Source organism: Pseudochaenichthys georgianus, chromosome 18, assembly GCF_902827115.2.
Source record: "Pseudochaenichthys georgianus chromosome 18, fPseGeo1.2, whole genome shotgun sequence".
NCBI lineage: Eukaryota > Metazoa > Chordata > Actinopteri > Perciformes > Channichthyidae > Pseudochaenichthys > Pseudochaenichthys georgianus.
In genome coordinates, this window is record NC_047520.1 from 22,447,223 (window position 1) to 22,471,805 (window position 24,583).

At 42.5% G+C, this 24,583-nt stretch overlaps 1 protein-coding gene across 3 annotated transcripts in view; it reads right to left on the minus strand.

Moving 5' to 3' along the window:
- Positions 1–10,235: 10,235 nt before the first annotated feature.
- mllt3 (MLLT3 super elongation complex subunit) overlaps positions 10,236–24,583 on the minus strand; it is a 93,817-nt gene continuing 79,469 nt past the window's right edge. For 2 of the 3 annotated variants that reach the window (XM_071206480.1, XM_034106198.2), the window contains exons 8-14: positions 21,068–21,137; positions 19,113–19,166; positions 16,164–16,302; positions 15,706–15,802; positions 15,524–15,592; positions 14,684–14,755; positions 10,236–10,799 (exon numbers count right to left, since the gene is read on the minus strand). In XM_071206480.1, coding sequence (XP_071062581.1) covers positions 10,668–10,799; positions 14,684–14,755; positions 15,524–15,592; positions 15,706–15,802; positions 16,164–16,302; positions 19,113–19,166; positions 21,068–21,137 — 633 coding nt within the window. In that variant the 3' untranslated portion in view covers positions 10,236–10,667. The remainder of the gene's footprint in view (positions 10,800–14,683; positions 14,756–15,523; positions 15,593–15,705; positions 15,803–16,163; positions 16,303–19,112; positions 19,167–21,067; positions 21,138–24,583) is intronic. The other variant, XM_034106199.2, reaches the window with a different exon arrangement.

The window sequence follows — 24,583 nt, forward strand, 5'->3', positions numbered from 1 at the left end:
TGTTTACAGTGAACAGCTGTGAGGTCGTGCAGAAAGCAGAGCAGAGTGTATAATATATATCACTCAGTGGAACAGGCCTACTCTCTGTATTTGCTGTAGTTTAGTAGATATCTACAAACTAAGAGTCCAGATGTTTTTCTAAAACCATTTAGTGCTTCACATAATAAAATACACAACGGCTGTAGCCTGATTATATGCTTTAGGAGCTGTAGGTGTGTGTGTGTGTGTGTGTGTGTGTGTGTGTGTGTGTGTGTGTGTGTGTGTGTGTGTGTGTGTGTGTGTGTGTGTGTGTGTGTGGGTGTGTGTTGTACAGTGCGTAGATGCGGCGGACAGACAGGTCTCAGTTGGTTTGGTGTCCTCTGCTTACTTGTAATACTTGTAAATAAAACTTTTGGCCCGTAATTTATTTTCCTCATTGTAGCGACCAGAGAGGGGGGGGGGATATTCAGTCTATGATAGTGTTACGTTATTATGAGAGTGCTCTGTTTGATTCTGAAATGGTATATATTTATATAAATATATATATGTGTGTGGGTGTCCGCATCTGTAGCCTGTTATTGTCTCATGACACCGCACTGTGAATGAATCAAAGTAAATATAGAAGTGGTCATGAACACATGTGTCCATCAGACAGAGGCTGCTGTGCCTCCTGTCATCATTAATGGACGTCTCTTTAAAGGAATGGTCCACTCATTAGATAATTAATCAAAACTTCAGTATTTAGTGAAACGTTATGTTTAAACCATACCCTGAAGAAATCAGCGATATTCCCCGGTAAATAATGATTTTATAGCTCTTTTTTATCAAGACCTGTATATTCCGTCTGGCCGCCGCCATGTTTGCCATTTTCAGTAGTCACGTGATGGTCGTGACGTCATCCATGCGTTCACTTTGTCAACACACGGAAACATGGTGGAGTATTTCAGTTCGGACTCGTCAGCAGAGGAACAAGTTTTGACCAATGTGAAGAGATTGGATGGGGGAATTCAGCCATACATATCAGTATGACAATACGACACCCTCTGTCCTTAGACCCTCACATCGTACAAGGAAAAACTTCCGAAGAAAACCCACAGTTTAAAGGGAACATGGGAGAAACCTCAGGGAGAGCAACAGAGGAGGGATCCCTCTCCCAGGACGGACAGACGTGCAATAGATGCCGTGTGTAAATTGAAAAGATAATACATTTGCAACATAGGTAGTCCAAATGTTTGGAAATGCATGTGTGTATAATAGGAAGATGATATAAGATACTATATGTATGCATGTAGTACCACCCTTGCTAGCGATTCCCTCTCTATAGTTTAGCATACTCAGCTTCGTTGTCCCTGGCCATAGAATCACGATTTTATGGGGCCGGAAAAACTGGGGGGAAATACACACTAGTCGGTACTACGCTATATGGAAAGGCCACCAAAAACTGTCCTGGCCTGGACGTTAAAACGGGGCTAGCCGCTGCAATGGAAATGCGCTATAACATACCTTATTCTTACTCCGAGCACTACTTCTGCTCCTCCGTCGCTTCACACTTGCAGAGGGCGATTTCTCTACTGGCCGAACTGGTGTCCTGGTCGGTGATGACACCAGAAAGACCGATGGTACTGCATCTCCATTGAGTAATGGTTGTTCTTTAAATCCCATGTTATGTTTGATCATACTCTCAGAGTAGTCGTCCGGAAATGTGAAATGTTCGCTGCATACATGAGCCTGTGAATCTCTCGGTTCGGGCCGGCCACATTTCGCTAGCCACTGCCTCCGAATGTACTTCTTATGCTTACCTTTTGGCAACAGATGGAACCGAGCATTCCGTGGATTGTTCCTATCCGAATTATGGCAATATTTCGCGATACAGTGAGGCATATTTGAAGAGAGAAACTACAGTAAATAACATGGAGATCAACGTGTCTTCGAAAACCAAACGCATGGATTACGTCACGTCCGGGAAATGGCGGCGCCCACAGTGTTGATGTTATTTCGGTATATAATCAGTTTAAAATCACTGATAATGTCATCGGATTAAAAAAAAAAAAAGAGAGAGAGACTGGCAGAGGCTGGTCTGTTTTATCGGATGATAATTTTTTTTAAATGAGTGTCATGAGCATACCATTCCTTTAAAATGACCGCTAAGAGGAGAGGAGTTCTCCTTTCTCTAACCGCCTGCTGCTTCCCCTCCTCTTTCCTCGGTTCCCCTCCTCGGCTCCTCCGCTCGCATCTCCTGTGGGCGGGACTAAGTATCCAGGATAGGAGTCGAGGATAGGAGTCGAGGAGGGGAGTTAGAGAAATGAGAAAGGGCCTAGGAACAACCAACAACCCTGCATTCTTGGAACGCAATGCCCTATAATGAGTTCTTTAAGGTAAGATGGCGCCTGACCATTAAGGGCTTTGTAGGCGAGAAGAAGAATTTTAAATTCTATCCTGTGTTCTATAGGGAGCCAGTGTAAGGCAGCCAGAACAGGAGTAATGTGGTCCCTTTCCTAACTCTGGTTAGTACACGAGCCGCAGCATTTTGAATCAGCTGAAGCCACTTGCTCTCCGTCAGCCTGGCTACAGTGCTGAAAAGAAATCTTGCATTATTCTTATTCTCATCTATTAATGAAGAGTAGTAGGCTGCTCTCGCTTTACGCAGTGCTTTCTTATGTTCATTGAGAGTAATATGCCAAATTAAACGAGATTCTTCAAGTTTAGTGGAACGCCATATCCTTTCAAGTTGTCTCGACTTTTGCTTTATTTTGCGGGTTTCGGCATTATGCCATGGAGCTAATCTATGTTGTTTTATTTTCTTCTTTTTCAAAGGAGCAACAGAGTCTAATTTTATTCGCAGCGCATCTGTAGCACTATCAACAACATGATCAATTTGGGGTGGTGTACATTTTGTATAAGTTTCCTCCCCTACATGCAGACATGCTATCAAGTTAAGTATTGGTGGAATCTCTTCCTTAAATGTGGCTATAGCACTAACAGATAGGTTTCTGCTGCAAGAGCTTTTGACTAATGCTTTGTAGTCTAGTAACAGTACTTCAAAAGTTACTAAGAAATGGTCGGATAAAGCAGGATTATGCGGTTCGACCAGTGGCGAGCCGTGACTTTTATACCCCCCTTCCCTCGAAAAAAAAGAAGAGATATTACGTCACAGCGTATACTTCAGCGGAATATCAAAACAGTGGCCCGGGGTGCAAAACGCATCAATGACAGCGACCCTCTACCACACAGAACAACACCATTTATATAAACACCTATCATGACAGGGCACCCACAGCCAAGTAACAATTACAAATGAATTAAGTCGGCACGGCGGCCCGCATTGAAAATGACTTAGCCTACCTTTGATGATAAATCACTTAAACACAAAGTCCATCCTCCTGTCCTTTTGGATGAAGCACTTGCGGCTCATGCAGCTGATCCTTTGCCACTCCAGTTTATCATTGGAACTCAATCTTGAAAATGACTCTGTTTAATAATTGTTTGCAAACGATGTCATCACTATCACTGAAGTGAGCCATCATGAACGAACTTATGCTAATCATAAATACATCGATCATAAATCTATCGATTAGATTTATGATTCAAAATTAATAAAAGTAGGGTAGACATGTGGATATTATCCGGCTGAACAAAACGTGCATTTATCTAACAGGTTCGTTTTCCACAGACCTTATTTCAAGCTATCTTCCAAAATCCTATGGAGAAAACCATAGAGAAAAAAAAAAAGAAATCCCATTGCTTTCTGTCGAGGGAATCCGAGCGCAGGTTACTTCCGGGTTTTAGGACGCGTCACTGCACCCCTTGCATAGACCTCACAGCAGGCGGAACTTGTCATAAAGTCCGCGAAAATAAAGCCCGCCCATTTAGAGGGAAGATATGATTGGTCAATTGTACTGTCTTTTGACATTACTCTCTAGTTGAGTTACTATAGCTGGCCTTCTGTGAATGTAGAGAGGGACCAAGCTCTCCCGTCTTCACAGTAACTCGCAGAGACGGCATTTAACCCTTCACATTCTAACAGAAACTGAACAGGCAGATTCGAAGGATTTATTTATTTGGAAATGTTATTTTAAATACAATTAAATCAAGTTATGTTGGTAAAACTAATGAAAAAGTAGGGTAAAAATAATATATATAATATAATATTTAAAAAAAAAATGTTTTTTTTAATGTTTTCAAATATAATATTTTGAATATCTTAGGCCCTTTTTCACAGAGGGCCTAGAGGGCCCTGACGGCTCGCCACTGGGTTCGACTAATAGTTTCTCAATTAGTACTTTTACTTGAGTAAAATGTTTGAATGCAGGACTTGTGGGGGGGGCAGGAGTGTCCTACACGGCTTGTTGGAGCTTGGAGCTTGTTGGAGCTTGTTGGAGTTTTCTTGCGAGAGTGAATACACATACTTTACAGAGATGCTGTTTGAGAAACCAATGTGATTTTGGAAAATTGCTCAATTTAAATCTATTCTAGTAGACCTCAACAATGGAAATATGATCAGTAGAAATGGCCATGACATGGGACCTTTAAAGTCTCTTTATCTGTCAGACAGATGTGATACAGGTCTACTGGAGAAGAAGCATGGGGTTCATCTCAGCTACAATAACCAACACCCCGGCTTCACCGTGCGTTCAATCATCTTGAATTCTTGGTTTTGACACTTGTACATGTTAACAACCAGTGATGTGTACCAGCAGAGAGTAGCATGTGCATGGCAAAACAGATGGTTTACACCTTTAGACATAACTCAATTTAACATACCGAAGTTTACAAGTGTAACTGAACTTTAAAATCCAAGCAGACACATAATGGGCCAGTGCCCACACTGTCAAAGTTCTGATTATCAACGTATGGGTTATCATATTATTATTCTCACCAAAGCATGGCTCTAACCTGATTTGTCAGACAGTGTGAGTCCAAGTCCCTCCTCCTGCTGTTTCATTGGTATGTTTTTGCAACAATGTTATTGAAGAGATTGAAGAACTGGAAAGTGTTGCTAAAACAAGTCCAATGGGGAAACACACACACAACAGATGTTAGCTATTACTGAAAACCATTTGTTCTTATGGTCAAATACAGCCCAGCTGAAATGGCTGTGTGACTGTTCATCCATCCATCCTTCATCCTCTGTTCATCCTCGTCCATCACTGTCTGAACAAACATGTTCCTTCCTGTACCTACAGGACACTAGCTTTTGAGTTTCCCTTCACTCGCAGCATCAATCTTTGGATATGTTAGGACAAGTCAAGTTTAAAGATCACTGGCTTAAAACTGGATGAGCTAATGGCGTTAGCCTGGAGTCTGATGGAATATCTAGAGAGTATCAACGTTTCCATCAAAAGCTTCAGGACTGTTCGGGCCGACATAGAAAACACAGAGAGGTTCTGCTTTCTTCACTGTGAGTCTTCAGAGGGTCCCTGTGCTGTGGAGGACGCTCGGCTCATTCCTGTGCATGAGACGCTGTATAGCAAGGACTCTTATGGCACCATTTATGTGTAAATATGTGTCCCCGGTGTGTAAGGAGACTCACAAAGTGTCAGAAAAATAAACCCCTCTCTCTTTTCCTCCTTACCCACATCTCTAAAAACGGGGGAACAACGGAGCTCATCCAGATTTGACGCGGTCATGACGACATTACTAAAATGTGGGCTGGTAGACAGCCTTCGCTTCACAGAGCTCACTGCTTGCATGCGGATGCTCCAAAGGGGCGTGGCCAGCAGCAGCTTGGTTACATTTAAAGGGCCAGACACAGAATTAGGACTTTAGGAACAGGGCTGAAATAGAGGCGTATGAGGCATGCTACAATGGGTGGTCTGTTTGGTATTTTGAGCAAAACACTTCAGAGACATGTTTTTTTACATATCTGATAATATATGCCTAAAAATAGTACAATAGGAGACCTTTAACTTCTAATGTGTATATACACTGCCCGTCCAAACAAAAAGTCACCAACTGAATTTAACTAAGCCAATCTGTTAGAGCCTTCCATTGGAAAGTTACTGGAGAGATAATATATTACAGCTGGCAACAAGCTATTAAAGGTGGGGTAGGTAATTTTGGAGAAACCAGCTCGAGTGCGCTAGAATTTGAAAATAGACAACCGGAAAAAATCTGCCACTTCCTCACAGAGCCCCTCCTCCAACACACACGAACGCGCACATGACCAATGAGGGCACGAGATAAGTTTGTGCACAGATGGAAGGCTGACAGGCAGGTCAGTTACTTTAGCCGGGCCGGCTCAGATGATTGGTCGTGCTTTTTACAGTACTACGGCTTAGATGACATTTTTTAATGGATTTTTTGTCAAAGCACTTCAGATATGCATAGCTATCGGGATGTTAAGAGCATTCCATGGAATATAACAAAAAGTGTATCTCGACCCGGTCTCTCAAACTTACCTACCCCACCTTTAACCCTAGTTAATAACTTAAGTTGTTTAGCTTCTCAATTCTTAAACCACCATGTTGGAAGACATATCCTGTGGTCGTGGAAAGGATGTTCATCAGTTTCAGGGTCAAATGATTGGCCTGCATCAAGCAAATAAAACAAGTAGAATGCTGAAACTACTAAAATGTGTTTAAGAACTGTCCAACGCATTATTAAAACCAAATCAATGAATCCAGATTTACCCTGTTCCAGAGTGGGTAAGAAGATTGGCGGATTAAGTGATGTACCCATCATGCCTAGTGCCTAGGCCTGTATGGCAGTATTATGGTCTGGGGTAGCTGCAGTTGGTCAGGTCTAGGTTCAGCAGGGGCGGCGCCAGGGGGGAGCCAGGATTGCCGAAGCACCCCCAAGAAATGTTTTTTTTTTTTTTTCTAACATTATTATTATTTTGATTAAATTAGAAAAAATATTGATTACATCAATGCAAATGTGAAACAAACAAATGTTTGACCAAAAACATAAAGCCAACACAGGTGATATGATTAGGCCAATGGCCAGCACCCATTCGATTTTTGACCTACCCATAGGCTAAATTACTTTGTGACACTTGAATGACTTCCTGTTAGCTAGAGCGCCAAATGATTTGCTAACAGCAAAGTGAAAAAATTATCGTTTTTTAGTCCTTAAACGTCCACGTGTGGACACTCAATCAAAACCACCTGAAAGCGAGAGGGATTCTGCACATAATAGGCCTCGTGAGTACAAGTAGCTTACTTCTGGGTCTCTGTGTTTCATTCAAGCTCTGCTCTGTGTGGCCCGAGCCATTTTGTGTGCGTGCGCGAGCGAGAGAGAGAGCTCGCGCACCGGTGGGTATCTACCGGAGATCGTTGTGGTTAGCATCTGGTGCTAGCTAGCCAAGCTAACGGGTATAAGGAGCTTTTTCAACAACAAGGTGGAGGGAGAACTCTCTCCTGTCAGACGGAGAGTCTCAGATAACCTCAGCTCAGGTGAAGTGAAGGACTCTGTGTTTAGATAGTTAACTTTAGTCTAGTTATCTCAGTGGGTCTCAAACGGTTTGTTTTAAAAGGGGAGTGATTTGTAAAATGTCTATGAAGAAATATCCGTTTACAGTTCTGTCTCATATGGGTGATGAGAGATGTATCCATAGATCTCTTAATGTTGCTCTCAAAGTGCACCAGATTGATGCTTTTAACTTCAATATTTAAAAAAAATCTTTCCGGGGGAGCATGCCCCCGGACCCCACTAGAGGACGTGAGGACCCTCCTAGAGGACGTGAGGTCCACTCCAAACTTGTAAAAACGTTACCCCTGCTTACACCAATGAGCTGATTATCGAGCCTTCATTGTCGCGGGTGCACTGTGTGTGTGTGTGTGTGTGTGGGGATTGTTGCAGTAGAAAATTCAACTGTAGCGCTGGTACATTAATGGGAAACCCTTAATGTTTGAGCACCCTCTATGAAACGTCAAGCTACCCCACAGCACCCCATAGAGAACATCTCTGGCACCGCCACTGAGGTTCAGCTATACGTTCCCAAAGAATGATGTCAGCTGACTTCCTGAATACTGAATATCCTGGGCCATTTCTCAATGTCGAGTAAACCTACTGCAGAGCCACTATACGAAGGACTGTTTAAATGCATGTTAAATGCCCAGCATTCGGCGCCACTCGATGACGTAGTATACTTGAAATAGTGGCTCTGCAGCAGGTATACTCGACATTGAGAAACGGCCCGTGTCTATGGAGTTTTTATTCCCTGATGGCATGGGCATATTCCAAGAGGACAATGCCCGGGGGCTCACATGGTGAATGAGGGCTTCAGGGAGCAGGAGACATACTTTCCACTCATGGATTGGCCCGCACAGAGTCCAGCCCTCAGCCCCGTTGAGAGTCTTTGGGATGTCCTGGAGAAGACTTTGCGCAGCGGTGTGACTCTCCCATCATCATGCAGGTCGAATCAATCGAGACGGGGACATCAGCATCCTCATGAAAATAAGTAAACGTCTCATTCATACTACCACAAGGTATCGCCAAATTTAGAAATTATCGAATCGTATACAAAGGGGCTTCGAGTTGAATTTCTATTTAGGCCACCAAAAAATGTTGGTTTGGAGAAAACTTCTTAAAGTGTACATTTCGTTTTATAATAATTGCTATGCGGGGAATAAAAAAAAAAAAGTTTAACAATATGTGCCAAAATAACTCAACCACAAGTTACTTACTAAATCATCTGTACATCATACAGAATATTTATTGTATATCCTCAAAATACACAAGAAACCATCAGACAGAACACAGGGTGAGAAAACCCTTTAAGGTCATTTGGAAAGGTCGGCACCATCCAGAACTTTAGTTTATCACACTGGCACTCGGGTCCTTGGTACAAATCAAACAAAGGCATTCTCCTTGGAAAATAATGTTGAGCTTTGATTTAACAACTCAAAACATCCACAAAATAAATAAAAGATTCTTTTTTTTTATTACACCCGTAACAGTACCTGTCAGCCAAAACTCCCATTGGCCTTCTCGTTTGTTAAATCTACCCAAAAATATTTCACACATTTCAGAAATTCAGAACACAGGAGCTGTTTTCCATTTCCACCATACAGGCAGGTTGTTGTTCCTCTCCTCGGACAGGGTTTGCTCTATTTTCCCGGCAAAGAGATAATGATATTCTTTCAGTCACTCTGTAGCCAAACACGAGTATCCGAATCAACTGCTTCTACTCACTATGCTTTTGGCATGTTCCATTGGCCCTGTAGCAGAAAATGAGCCAACACAACAAAGCTTTCTTTCGTTTGCAGGCAACAAGCCGGTCGGCAGCATATTATTTCTGGATTTGGTAAAAATATATTTTTGATTCCATCATGAGAACTTCCACCTTAGAGATTTGTGCTCAGCTCACATCTGGAGAAAATATGGGAATAAAAAACTGCCAAGTGATGTATGAAATGATTTGGTGGCTTGGTGACATTGTCTAGAAGTCATTTAGAGTTTAGAGCATGCCGAGGCGATTAAAGATGTACGCATTGATTGAAGTTGCGTAAAAAAAAAAATCCATACGTCTTGCTGGGTTTTTAAAGCCAAGATGTGTAGATTATTTCCCTTTAAAACGGTTTGTTTGAAGATGAAGATTATACACAGAAAGCCTATAAGTAAAAGCAACAAGTACTTCCTGTGCCCTGAAAAGTTCAGTATGCTTCAGAAAGGTGGACAATGAGACAATATTCCTGGGCCAGGCGCATTTTCTGATATAGGCAATGTCTTGAGATTCTATTTGTATCTGTATCTGTTTTTCCTTTAAATGTATGTGTATTTCTTTGTATTTGTCAAGGCATCTTTGCAAGCCCTTAGAGGCCAGTGAGACAACTAAGGGTTTTTCTAAAGGACCTTCCCCTGTGTTTATGAAGCACACATTGAAACATGTAGTAATGGATTTAAATAGAAATGTTATTTTCAGCATCACCTTCACACCTGCCCTGGCAGTTTTCCCTTCCCATTGTAATGATGCAATATGACATGCAATTTCAATTCAGGTCAGCGACCAATCAAGTGTCCTCAGTAATGCCTGTTGTGAAGTACACACACACACACACACACACACACACACACACACACACACACACACACACACACACACACACACACACACACACACACACACACACACACACACACACACACACACACACACACACACACACACACACACACACACACACACACACACACACACACACACACACACACACACACACACACACACACACACACACACACACACACACACACACACACACACACACACACACACACACACACACACACACACACACACACACACACACACACACACACACACACACACACACACACACACACACACACACCAATAAATAAGACTTACAATGTTGACCATGCATTTGTCCCAATGAACAACAAATCAAGGAACATACATTGTATCAATTTGCACATTCATTAAGAGCAACAGGGTCGCAGCTTCCCACTTTTTCGTTTTTTTAAATCAAGAGAAGTTTCAAGGCTTTCTGGGTGATCTCCTGATCCACAGGGCTCATCCCCACAACACCAGGCTCTGCTTTCTGCAGCGGGACCCCCAGCCCTCCATTCAGAGAGCCGGTGCAACAGCAGGCTGGACACAGCGACTGGTCCTAGCCACAGTGAGGCTTTTGCATTGTATCCAAAGTTGGAGTTTTTTCAAGAGAAATGGGAAAAATGGAAATCCTCCTCCGAGACAGAGATCCAGCAGCCAGCTGCTCAGAGCCTCAGGACAGGCCGGAGGTCTCCAGGTAACTCTGGAGCTTCCTCACTGTAATTCTGTCCAGGGAGCAAAGGTCGAAGTCAAAAGTAGTGTTTGTGATGTGGAAGTGTCCCGTCTCCTCAATCAGGTTCACAATCTGAAAACAGAGGGGACAATCAGAGCTCTGCACTCTGCAATTAAATATCTGTCTAAACAAATAGTGAACTGGTTACAGGTTATGGTTAAAACTACTTTAAAGAGTCCTCTCCTGCTGATGATCAGGTGTATATCAGTATGTAGTGTCTCTACTTTAAAGAGTCCTCTCCTGCTGATGTTCAGGTGTATATCAGCATGTAGTGTCTCTACTTTAAAGAGTCCTCTCCTGCTGATGTTCAGGTGTATATCAGTATGTAGTGTCTCTACTTTAAAGAGTCCTCTCCTGCTGATGTTCAGGTGTATATCAGTATGTAGTGTCTCTACTTTAAAGAGTCCTCTCCTGCTGATGTTCAGGTGTATATCAGTATGTAGTGTCTCTACTTTAAAGAGTCCTCTCCTGCTGATGATCAGGTGTATATCAGTATGTAGTGTCTCTACTTTAAAGAGTCCTCTCCTGCTGATGTTCAGGTGTATATCAGCATGTAGTGTCTCTACTTTAAAGAGTCCTCTCCTGCTGATGTTCAGGTGTATATCAGTATGTAGTGTCTCTACTTTAAAGAGTCCTCTCCTGCTGATGTTCAGGTGTATATCAGTATGTAGTGTCTCTACTTTAATGAGTCCTCTCCTGCTGATGTTCAGGTGTATATCAGTGTGTAGTGTCTCTACTTTAAAGAGTCCTATCCTGCTGATGTTCAGGTGTATATCAGTATGTAGTGTCTCTACTTTAAAGAGTCCTCTCCTGCTGATGTTCAGGTGTATATCAGTATGTAGTGTCTCTACTTTAAAGAGTCCTCTCCTGCTGATGTTCAGGTGTATATCAGAATGTAGTATCTCTACTTTAAAGAGTCCTCTCCTGCTGATGTTCAGGTGTATATCAGTATGTATTGTCTCTACTTTAAAGAGTCCTCTCCTGCTGATGTTCAGGTGTATATCAGTATGTAGTGTCTCTACTTTAAAGAGTCCTCTCCTGCTGATGTTCAGGTGTATATCAGTATGTAGTGTCTCTACTTTAAAGAGTCCTCTCCTGCTGATGTTCAGGTGTATATCAGTATGTAGTGTCTCTACTTTAAAGAGTCCTCTCCTGCTGATGTTCAGGTGTATATCAGTATGTAGTGTCTCTACTTTAAAGAGTCCTCTCCTGCTGATGTTCAGGTGTATATCAGTATATAGTGTCTCTACTTTAAAGAGTCCTCTCCTGCTGATGTTCAGGTGTATATCAGTATGTAGTGTCTCTACTTTAAAGAGTCCTCTCCTGCTGATGTTCAGGTGTATATCAGTATATAGTGTCTCTACTTTAAAGAGTCCTCTCCTGCTGATGTTCAGGTGTATATCAGTATATAGTGTCTCTACTTTAAAGAGTCATCTCCTGCTGTCATTATGTTACAGAAGTAAACAAAGGAGTCCAATAGAGGTGTGTTCAGTTTTTCAATCATTTAGCTAAAGCAGAATGTCGGAGCCATTTCCTTAGATTATAGTATCTTATCCTTTTAGTGTATAACCTGAGATTCTGTGGTGTATATCATGTATGTATTATTTGAGTGCGTTACTCTGCAGGTCGAGGTGCTGCCGCCTACTGGTGAGGCTGACTGAAGCAACCCGTTTTTAGACCTTGCTGGTTGGGAGCGTCACAGCTTGGTTATTCTGCCTTTAGCATTGAAATATCAGTTTATAGGACAAATAGTTTGTTTCAAAACGTTTATTTACTTTTGCCTTTTTTGGAATAAACTATCTTACTTTTCAATCGCATCTGGACATTTCTATTTTTTCTCTCAAACTACAAGCATCTATTCGTCGGTCAGCCCCACGAGTGAATCACAAACAAAGGACACAAAACAAATGGATATCGTGGTCACTACACAGAAGTTCTCCCAGAGCCTCCCATGCCAAGTCGATTAACTGAAGGCTCCTCCACTTGGATGCATTTTTATACAAGTGCACAGACATATATACTGCACTTTGCATTGGTGTTGCATACTGTTCCTATTTAACCTTTTTCTTGTTGATAACTTTTACTGACTTTAAAATAATTTCGCTGAGGATTACACGATAACCAAACTACATTTCTTGGTGTCGGTGAAGTTTGAAAAAATGTGGGATAAATTACAGGAGTTTTTATGACAGGGCAGATCTAAGTCAGGCCCTGGGGCGTCCCTCTCTCACTCCACTTTTGGTGGCAATTTGGCCCGTTTGCCGTTAAGGATTCGCTTCAACTGGAAACCAAACTCCTGGCAGGCTCCTCCGTCTGAAGACATGCCATGTGCGTTACAGGGCCCTCTGTGAAGAGTGTGCAGGACAGACGGCCAGATAATCACTTCCATGTCTTGCAGGAGGAAGTGGAGCCACTTGGTGAACTCAGCGATTGTCTTGATTAGCGTGTTAAAGCTGTGCTTTGCTGGATGGGATTTAGTCTTCCCAGAGCCAGGCGTGTTGTCAGGAGAGCGAGGCAGAAGTTGGCAGTCGCTGCCTGGAGATCCAACAACACCGTCATATGATCGGCCCGGAGAATAGAAGTCAGAAACACGCAGTCTCTGAAGTGGAGAGGTTAACCAAATAATTCATTGCTTCCAGATGAGAAGCAGATTACCACAGATCACCGCTCCTCTTCGAATCAACAGTAAACTGATAACACCGACTTGTACAAGTGTCATGATGAGATCTGTGAACACTGTGGCAAGCTATCCAACACAATTTGGTTTTGGTTTTTATTGGAGTTTGGAAGATCCGTATTACTTTCTCAGATATAGAAAATCAGGAATGTAAATGTAAATACTGCAAAGTCCAAACATCGACTACATTTCATGTTTTAAACCAATGTTCACCTGCAGATAGAGAATCAGGGCAAAATACGAATTACCGGCAAACATGAAGAAAAATGTTACTGATTTTACAAATCAAAGTGTATTACACTTGTGTTTTCCTTAAGCCCCGCCTCCAATCTGCCAGGTCACCGGTTAGTTCATTGAAAAGAAGGGAGAATAACTCTGGATTTGACTCGTGGCGCACTATTAGACCCTGATTATTTGAATAAAGGCTATTCAAGTGTTAGAACTGGGAAGTTGATATATAGTGTAAGTCAATGGGAAAAAGTCATTTGGGGCCCAATGACGTCAAGTGACTGACACACCATAACTTACTTAATCTGTCCCAGCATCACTTGTTGTTCAGTAAACACATCATCCCGCAAAGAGCGTGTTTGAAGTATTGATTTAAATTCTATCCAGGTGTTCTGCTCCTCTCACCAGACACTATCTTGGTTCTCATTGATGTCAATTAGACAGAAGATGTGTGGTGAGATCACTAGGATGAAGCAGAAACTGTGTCCTGATTTCAGCCGCTTTTCTCTGAACAACTTATTAAAGAACTTGTTTTGAAGCCAGTGTGAGCTACTTTAAAACTCTAGCTTCTTATCTGTGCCACAGGCTAACTGTCGACAGTTCAGTTAGGGATTTAGGTAAGCATGTTGGGTAATAAATGAACATGAATGTTGCTGTGACAAAACAATTTCCCAACTTGGGAGAAATAAAGTATGAATCTATCTATCTAATATCGGCACCACGTTTTGACAAGGAAAAATATTCATTGGGAGTCGGGTCAATATGAATGATTAAGTGCAATGCAATAACACACACACACACACACACACACACACACACACACACACACACACACACACACACACACACACACACACACACACACACACACACACACACACACACACACACACACACACACACACACACACACACACACACACACACACACACACACACACACACACACACACACACACACACACACACACACACACACACACACACACACACACACACACACACACACACACACACACACACACACACACACACACACACACACACACACCTGTTGCAGTATATGGCCCTCTCTCAGTGTCATCAGTCTTTTGTGCAGCGCCACCAGCTCATCCAGGTAAGCCTAGGAAACAAACAGCAACACGTTGTTAGCTTTATGGACTTATGACACTTTCACACAGAAACGTGATATAAGGCCCAGTTAGAGGAACATACGCTCAACCACGTCTCACACATTCACACCAGACTCGTCCAACTGCAGCCTGTCACACAAGATGCACACATGCACAGCTGGGTATGGTTAGAACTCCTACCGCCTTACACTGGGCTACAACTACAAACCCCTTTTTTAGCAACTACAAACGTTTTGGTAAATAGAACAAGACAGCTGGATCTAAATAAGAATACATATGGTTAAGTTTCTAACCAGCTTTCAGACAATGTTTTATTCGTTTCTAATATAAATCTTACTATATTATTCATCATCTTGTAAAACTGTATTTTCCAACTGAGCTGTCAACTTGTGCTGGTTTTTCATCTACTGTTAGAGTTGTACATTCGTAAGGATTTCTTTTTTTACCCAATACATTCCCTCAAAAATAGCTTTAAGACAGAACAAACCTTTAAACTGTCTTAAAGTTTTCTTTGCAAACCACAGGTATCTGTGAAACTACTGAACTGATAACGCTTCTTTCATTATTTATGATCCCATTATGCATTTCTTTCTATACAGTAATTGTTCTATCAAAGCCAAGTCGTACTCTGTGGTCAGGAGAAAGGAAGTGAAGGCAGGAGCGTTGTACTGTGTTAAACTCCATGGGTTACTGAAATAGTTCCTAATCTATTGCATATGGGCTGATTTATACTGATAAACAAAAAAAGCTTTGTGTACCTTGTCACAATCTATGTTTTTGTTCTTGTCCTGCTTGCTCTGCTTGGTGGGACTCTTCACCTCCAGTGTCTGACAGAGAGCAGAGTACATGCAGTCAGTCACTCCGTGTTACTTCAATCTACAACCTGGGTTCCCTCCTTATATATTCAATGACACTAACTAATACTAGGATATCATCTTACCTGGTTATTAGTAGTCTTTAGTAAGGGCGGGGCTTCATGACGGGATGGAGGTGAGGGGGAGGAGCTGTCACTCTCACTGCCATCACTCAGACTGACCCTGGGGGAGAAGAGAACAGGAAGCTTCAGTACATCAGAAGAGGCTTTACATCTCTGCTGCCCGGCTGCCATGGGAGATCAAACTGCCTCCACAAGAAATTCCAAAAGCGTTTTATTGTGTGGTACATTAGATCTAGCGGGTTTAACAAAAGATCACAGAGAAAAATATAAATGTAGAACATTCACTTCGACTCTTGCACAAAATATATGAGCACTTTAATGACCCAAATCACTAAACTCAATGGTGTAGTTAAAATCCCACAGCTTCTGCATCCCGCTCATATTTGCTGCCTGTGTCATGATGACTTCTTCATGGCGTGGGGCAGCATCAATAAGCCTATTTCTAGTGACTGTTCACTAACCTGCGTTGGTGGTGTGTGTGGTGTGTGTGTGCCGGTCGCTCCATGTCAGAGTCCATGTCGTTGTCGTCGTCCTCCTCTGAATCATCGTCGTTGTCCTCGGAGTGCAGATCCTGCATGACGGACTGCAGTGGGCCCAGCACTGGGACAGAACATCCAGGTCTTTCATTATTCATTTGAAACACGAGTAATAACATGCATTAGCAGCTGAGCATGCTGGGGGGCGGCGCCTGAGGCTGCACCACTGCTGCGTCTGATCACAGCAGCTTAAATGTTAAAAAGAGTAACGCTGTTATTCTATATATCAACAGATCCTACGAAAAGACACCAACAATGAGTAGGTCAATCTCGCTGACACTTTCTCCACCCCCCCCAGAGACTCTCAGCCCGAAGCTGATTGGATTCTTCAAGGTGTTCATTTGGCTTAACAATTGAAAAAACATTTTCAAATTGAATGTTATTTAAACAGGAGAGTATTTTATTTATTGTGTACATTTCATTGTCAAAGCTTTTGCCTTCATTCTGTAAGAAATGTGTGCTAGAACTATGGGCCAATTCTTTTTTATTTCAGCCTTTTTATTCCTCATTTGTTATTGATAGGGAACTGTTGTATTTTATCAGATACAAATAATTATATAAACGTATATTATATATATATATATCAAATGGCAAAACAAATTCTGGGGTTATTATTTTATATATATTTAAAATAATAACCCCAGAATCCCAGATAACTGAACACCCTTGTTGTACATTTATTTTGGGGGGCGCCTTTCATAACACCCAAGGACACCTTACAGGGCATAGGGGCAATATAGGGAACAATTAAAACAGTAGATTTAGTGAAGTATCAGCCGGGGTAAGACAAGACAAACCACAGGAAATGGACTATAGAAGGACACAAAAGGACACGGGGTACAGTTTATAAAGAAAATGCCAGTTTGAACAGGTGGGTTTTGAGTTGGGTTTTGAATGTTGTTATGGAATCAGACTGTCGGATGTGTCGTGGCAGGGAGCTCCAGAGTCTGGGAGCCGAGCAGCTGAAAGCTCGAGCAGCCATGGTTTTGAGGCGAGAGCTTGGGACGGTGAGAAGTCCTACGGAGGAAGAGCGGAGGGTGCGGGAGGGGGTGTACTCCTGAAGGAGGTCAGTGATGGAGACGGGGGCAAGGTTATGGAGAGCTTTATATGTGAGTAGAAGGTTTTTGTAGTGAATACGGTAGCGCACAGGAAGCCAGTGTAGCTGAGTGAGAATGGGGGTGATGTGGTCGGATGAGTTGGTGCGGGTGATGATCCGGGCAGCAGAGTTCTGGATTATTTGCAGTCTATTAATGAGTTTGATGGGAAGGCCAGTCAGAAGTGCATTGCAGTAATCAATCCGGGATGTGACGAATGAGTGGACCGGGATTTCAGTGCTGGGTTGGGACAGAGATGAGCGGAGTCTGGAGATGTTCCGAAGATGAAAGAAGGCGGTGCGGGTGATGTTTTTTATGTGTGGTGCGAATGAGAGGGAGCCGTCCAGAATGTCCATATCCAGAATGGTATGGGGAAGCCGTCGATGATGTTTGGTGCTGGGGTGTTATGTGACTTGGTGAGGGTGGATTTGGAGCCGACGAGCCTCAGTTTTGCTACTGTTAAGCTTCAGGAGGTTCCTGCTCATCCAGCACCTGATGTCCTCAAGGCAGGTGGTGAGTGAGGTGGGGGGCAGGGCAGTGGTGGGTTTGGAGGAAATGTAGACCTGTGTGTCGTCGACGTAGCAGTGAAAATTAACCTCATGGTGACGGAGGATTTTGCCCAGGGGGAGGAGATAAATGATGAATAGGAGTGGACCGAGTACTGACCCCTGGGGGACACCCAGTGAAATGCCTGTAGTGGTTTAGATCGGCTGGGTCAGTACCGGGTTTTTTGAGGATGGGAGTGATTGCAGCCAGTTTGAGGGTGGTGGGTACAATTCCAGAGGTGAGGGAGGAGTTAATTATGTCAGTGATCATGGGTGATATGGCTGGTAGGCAAGCCTTGACCAGGGTGGTGGGAAGAGGATCAAGCTGACAGGTGGTGGTTTTGGCTTTAAGGATGAGCTCTGAGATGGTGTATTCCGATGCTGGGGTGAAGATGGAGAGGGAGCTGATGAGTGATGGACCAGTGGTAGACATCCAGGGTGGATCACTTCAGGAGGTGCATGCTGAGGCCAGCTCTAGGTGAATGGTGTTAATTGACTGACTGTGGAGAAAATAACTCTCTGCTGATGAGGTTGGAGTAATATGAGGACTTGGCATTGGAAAGCACGTTCTTGTAGAGGTGAAGGTGATCCGAGTACATTTGCGTGTGAACTGAGAGTCCGGTGCTTTTGCACAGCCGCTCCAGTCGGCGGCCAGTTGTTTTGAGCTGACGTAGCTCAGAGGTGAACCAGGGGGCGGAGTGGGTGAATTCAACTTTGCGAGTTTTCAGGGGAGCCAGGGCAGTGAGGGAAGAGGAGAGACAGTTATTACAGTGATTCACCAGGTCAGTAGGGTGGGTGGATGTTGGAGGATTGGGGTAGGAATTAATCAGAGTGGTGAGATCTGTGGGGTTAATGTGTTTAATGTTTCTGAAGGTGATGGACCGTTGTTCTTTGGCTTTGGAAAGAGGGGCATGGATGTCAAAAAGTACAGCTTTATGGTCAGAAATGGGGAATTCAATGACAGCAAATTATGACCAATGCCATAAAAAAAACCTGTGGACCCCATCTTAAACACACACTCAAGTGTGTATTCCGGCAGCAGGACAGTGTATGTGGGACAATGGAAACTACAGTGTGTGTTCATGGTAAGGGACATGAGGTAGTCACCATAATGATATAGTGTGTCCCTCATCTTCGAGGTGAAGAGGTCATACAGTATGTTCACATGTTGTTTGGTCAGTATTATAAACACCAAGTAGCTCTCCATGCACATTCTCCACACCAGGATGTGTTACCTGTGTGGGTGGCGGCAGGAATAGCCACCCTTTTCCTGATGATGAAGTCCACCACTGCATCCAGAGAAAATGACAAACACAAGCAGAGGTCACCCTCAAGAAACCAATGCCCCAAATATGTACGTTCACCAAATAAAACATTCCAGACTTACTTTCCAGCCGGGGGTTCAAGCACATAGTTTAAACCCTGGTGTTTCCTGAAGGTCAATACAATAAGATAATATGTCCACTCAGGACAAAAATAACAGTTATTGTTTGTTTGTTTGTAGCCTTTATTTAACCAGGTGAAAATCCCATTGAGATCAACCATCTATTTTTCAAGGGAGACCTGCAGCACATTGGTTACACATAAAAACAACAGAAAACCAAAAGGACATCATACAACATAATTACAGGGGTATAAATTAGCAACCTATTCACAATGACAGATATCTAATAACATTTCATCTATCCAAGCTTTAAAATGATGCAAGAGAACCAAAATGCTCAGTTTAAAAAAAAATTGCATAGTGTTCCAAGCTAGAGGAGCAGCACATATAAAAGCTTTAGTACCTAAGACAGTCCTAGCACTTGGCACATGTGATAAAAACACATCCTGGGATCTCAGGCAATAGCTACTTGCCACTCTCTGTGAGATCAGAGAGCAGATATAAGTTGGTAGTTTACCCAGCATGGCTTTGTAGATGAACATGTTCCAGTGACTGAGCCTCCGTACAGCTAGTGAAGGCAGACCTGCCTCGGCACACAGGGTGCAGTGATGAGTGAGTGCTTTACAGTTAGTCACACATCTCAGAGCGCTGTGATAGGCGGCATCTAACTGTTCCAGGCAATGGGCAGGTGCTTTCATATAGACCAGATCCCCAGAGTCCAGCACAGGTCAAAGGTCAGAGCCTTTTCCTGGCCTCAAGCGAGAAACAGGACTTGTTCCTGAAGAAGAACCCTAGTCTAACCCTCAGCTGTTTAAGCAGATTAATGACCTGAAGTTTAAAAGTGAGACAATCATCAAGCCAGATACCAAGGTATTTATAACAGGTAACCACTTTGAGTGCTTGTCCTTGCATAGTAACAATATCCAAAGCAGTGTCTGTAGTCTTTTTAGCTTTAGAAAAGAGCATTACCTTGGTTTGATCCACATTTAAAAGAAGCTTTAGTTCAGAGAGCTGAGACTGAATAATGTTACAAACAGCCTGTAATTGAACACCAGCCTCCTGAATGGAGGGACCTGCACAGAACATCACGGTATCATCCGCATACAAATGTAAAGTAGCTTCATCCACATTTTCACCTAAGCTGTTAATATATATGGAGAATAAAAGTGGACTTAAAACAGAACCTTGAGGAACACCATTAGCAATGTTTAACCACTCAGAAGACAGCCCATCAAAGTGAACACATTGGGACCTTTCAGAGAGGTAGTTTACAAACCACCCACTGCATGGCTGGACATGCCTATACTGAGTAGCCTCTGCTTCAAAATGAGATGATCGACGGTATAAAACGCTTTGGAAAGGTCAATAAACAGGGCTGCACAACTCTGCTGTTATAAAATGAGATGGGGAAATTATTTTAATAAAATTACATTGTGATGTAATGTATTAATGTTGTTCTGGCTACATGATAGCTACATCTGATAAGTTCATTTCCAAAGCAATTTTATCAAACTATGTTGACTTAATTCTGAAGTGTCTTTGTTTACCCAAAAGTACCAAATGTTTTTTTTGTCTCTGGAAAAGAATTCAGCCATTAGTTTAGACTACGATCGCAGTCCCTCAATTGAAGGAAATGTAAGAATGTGTTTAAATAAAAGGCAGTTCTGCAACTCCTAGTTCATGTCCCAGTGTGCACAAAGTAAACGGGTATTGCATTCTCTTATCCATTCTTAAAAACAGATCTAATCGCAAACATTTCTGACTGAAAAAGACGATAAACCAACTGATGAGTGATCAGATCATTACCTTGGCGTTTGTGGTGAGTGGGAGCAAAGCCTGAACTGGAGCTGGAACTGGCTGGACTGGGCTGCTCAGACTGGGAGAGAGAAGAGGAAAGTGTGAGGAAATAAAATACACATAAAACAGAATACATTTGGATGTGCATATGTGTCTTATACACATATGCACATCAAAATGTATTTATGTGCAGTCATTTTTGTACGGAGCCCTGGAGGGTTCATAGACAGAAAAATAAATAAAACGAGGCCACGTTTTATTAAGTCGTGCGCACAAGATGTAATTCGTGGCCTCAATTTAAATAAAATGAGGCCACGTTTTATTAATTCATGCGCATGATATACTTTCTCGTTCGCACAAGATACTTTTCCGTGCGCATAAGTAGGAAGTGGACACACAGGAGACAACCGTTTCATTGCAGACTGTTATGTTTATGTGGGGAAATGGCAGTGCATACATACAGATATATTTCAAACTCGGACTTCATTTTAGGGACATTTTGGCCAGAGGTGTAGAGCTATTCGTTTAAGCTGTGTCTTTTACGCAGCGCCTTCACTGTGTTTACCTTCATTAGAACAGCTGAATAGAGATTGAGGCCGCTACCCACACACACACACACACACACACACACACACACACACACACACACACACACACACACACACACACACACACACACACACACACACACACACACACACACACACACACAACACACACACCACACACACACACACACACACACACACACACACACACACACACACACACACACACACACACACACACACACACACACACACACACACACACACACACACACACACACACACACACACACACACACACACACACACACACACACACACACACACACACACACACACACACACACACACACACACACACACACACACACACCTTTTAGATTGAGCTTGAGGTTGCTTTAGGCATGTGGGAACTAACAATGAAGACAATAAAGATGAATACTTGATTCAAAAATACATATATTATTAAATTAATTAAACACACTTTGAACAAAATTAACTTTGCTTTTTATTCAAATTAAATAGGCTACATAATATTTCACATCAAAAGAAACAGTGTTTTAACAAATCGTATTAAATAATCTGATGACAGAACTTTAAACAGAATAGCTGAAACTGTAACAAAATAAATAACTCAGTTACCTCTAATCATTATGTTTGTATAATGTAGTTAGCTCTGTGTGTTGCTGCTAGCATACATAACACCTGACGTGGAAACGTTACTCGTGGACGGGGCTACAGAGCTGCTAGAAAGACAGTCGAACCCGGTGCATTCCTCCGTCTGGATGTGGAGCACTTTTGATAAATGTTTAGACAAATTGCTCGTGTTGCCGCCCTTACATGCTAAACTCTTATTGCACTTTTGGCAACGAGCATTCTCCACATCGACACGGGTAACATTTAACCACCTCGGAGCGCGTTCTCTCCGCCATCTCCTCCGTTTGTGTGTGTGTGTGTGTTGCTGCATGTAGCAGCTGCGTGTGTAAACTGCCCCGCCCCCTCGCACACAGACGGGGAGAGAAAGATCGGAAATACATCATAGATGCATTTATTTGTCTTTTTGCATATTAGAAACGAGTTCGCGACACTAAGACTGCGATATAATGCTTATGTAGCAATAATACAAGACATATATTTTTTAAATGTCTCCAGTAGCCTACCGATAAAAAGACCAATAACGTTGGAGCTTAACGGCGCGTAAAACACACGTGATGACGTCACCAACGAATCGACGACTGAATTAGTTGGCAACTAATTTGGTAATCAATTTTAATCGATTAAGTCGATTAGTTGTTGCACCCCTAGAACGAGAAAGTATATCGTGCGCACAAATTAATAAAGCTCTCCTAAATTAAATTAATAAATTTTTCTCTCTATGAACCCTCCAGGGCTCCGTATTTTTGTTATTTATTTTCTGGCAAAAGAAAAATGAAACACCAAAACAGTTAGATAAGCAGGGTTGGAGGGAAACAAAGATTTCAGAATAATATATATGATATGTTTTATAATGATTGATCATGAAAGTGTTCTCAAAGCTGGTGAAGGTGCAGCTAGTCTGAAGTACTTTGTATACTGCAGGGCAGCTGGTGGATTTACTCCAGGTGGAACTAAAGTCTGATTTAAGCCTTGATTACAGATCTGGATGAATGATGTGAAATATAAAGTAACTAAAGGTATAAAATACATGTAGTGGAGTAAAAGTACACCATTTACCTCTGAATTGTAGTACACAGTAGCAAAACATAGAAATACTCAAGTAAAGTAAAAGTCTCCTAAAACGGTACTTAAGTACAGTACATGATTGTATTTGTTTTGCTCTGCCATCATCACATTAGTCTATAATAGAGAGAGACACGTGAATTTAGAGACCGAAGCCTCCACAGTCACATGCATTCCGGGGGCCAGAGCGGGCGACGTTGAGGCGCATCTTAAACTGCTGGCTAAAGATAAACGTAAATACAGTAGGATTGTTATTCACGTCGGTGGTAATGATGTTCGTTTACGCCAATCAGAATGCACCAAACTTAACGTGGAGTCGGTGTGTAGTTATGCTAAAACAATGTCGGACACCGTAATCTTCTCTGGTCCCCTCCCCAATCTGATCAATGATGACATGTATAGCCGCATGCCATCATTTCAGCGCTGGTTGTCTTGGTGGTGCCCAGCAAACAATGTGGGCTTCGTAAATAATTGGACAGCCTTCTGGGGAAAACCTGGTCTGATTAAGAGAGACGGCATTCACCCTACTTTGAAAGGTGCAGATCTCATTTCGGCAAACATTTCAGGGCTTTGTGGACGTAATCCATGACAAACTGGAGTTGAGACCAGGAGGCAGAGTCGCAGTCTTACACGCTTCTCTGCGCTCTCTCCTAGGCAGTCACCCATAGGAATCCCGAACCCAATAAAATACCCAATATTAGCGGTGTGTGTGTCTGCCCAAGGACAATTTAAGGTAAAACCTAATAGAGGTGTCATTAGTGCTGCGTACCTGGACTCACATTCAGGTTCAGGTCCGGACTCAAGTCCAGAGGTTCAGGTTCAGGTCCGGACTTATAAGTCCGGACCTGAACCCATGGCTTGTGTCAAGTTGTGTGAGTAACTAAAGTGAACTTATTGTGAGCTAATTATCAATTGAAAATTAACTCATAATCAACTCAAATTCAAACTCATCAGGTTTATTGTGCTCCCTTCCAACTTGTGTCTACATTTCTCTACAAAGTACAAATGTGCCACTTAGTCTACAAATGACTTATGACAGCAACTACAGTGAACTACTACAAAGTTCAAACATTTATTTCATTTACCAAACTAAAGTAACCAAACAGTCCCTGAGCTGACTGAGCCTAAATCCCTAAACGTTGCTGAAAGGTAGAGTGTAGAGTAGACTATACGCATCACACTGTTACACGCCTAATATACAGTATAGACTACACTCTAGTGACTGTACAGTCAGAGTGTACTGTACTGTCTGTGCACC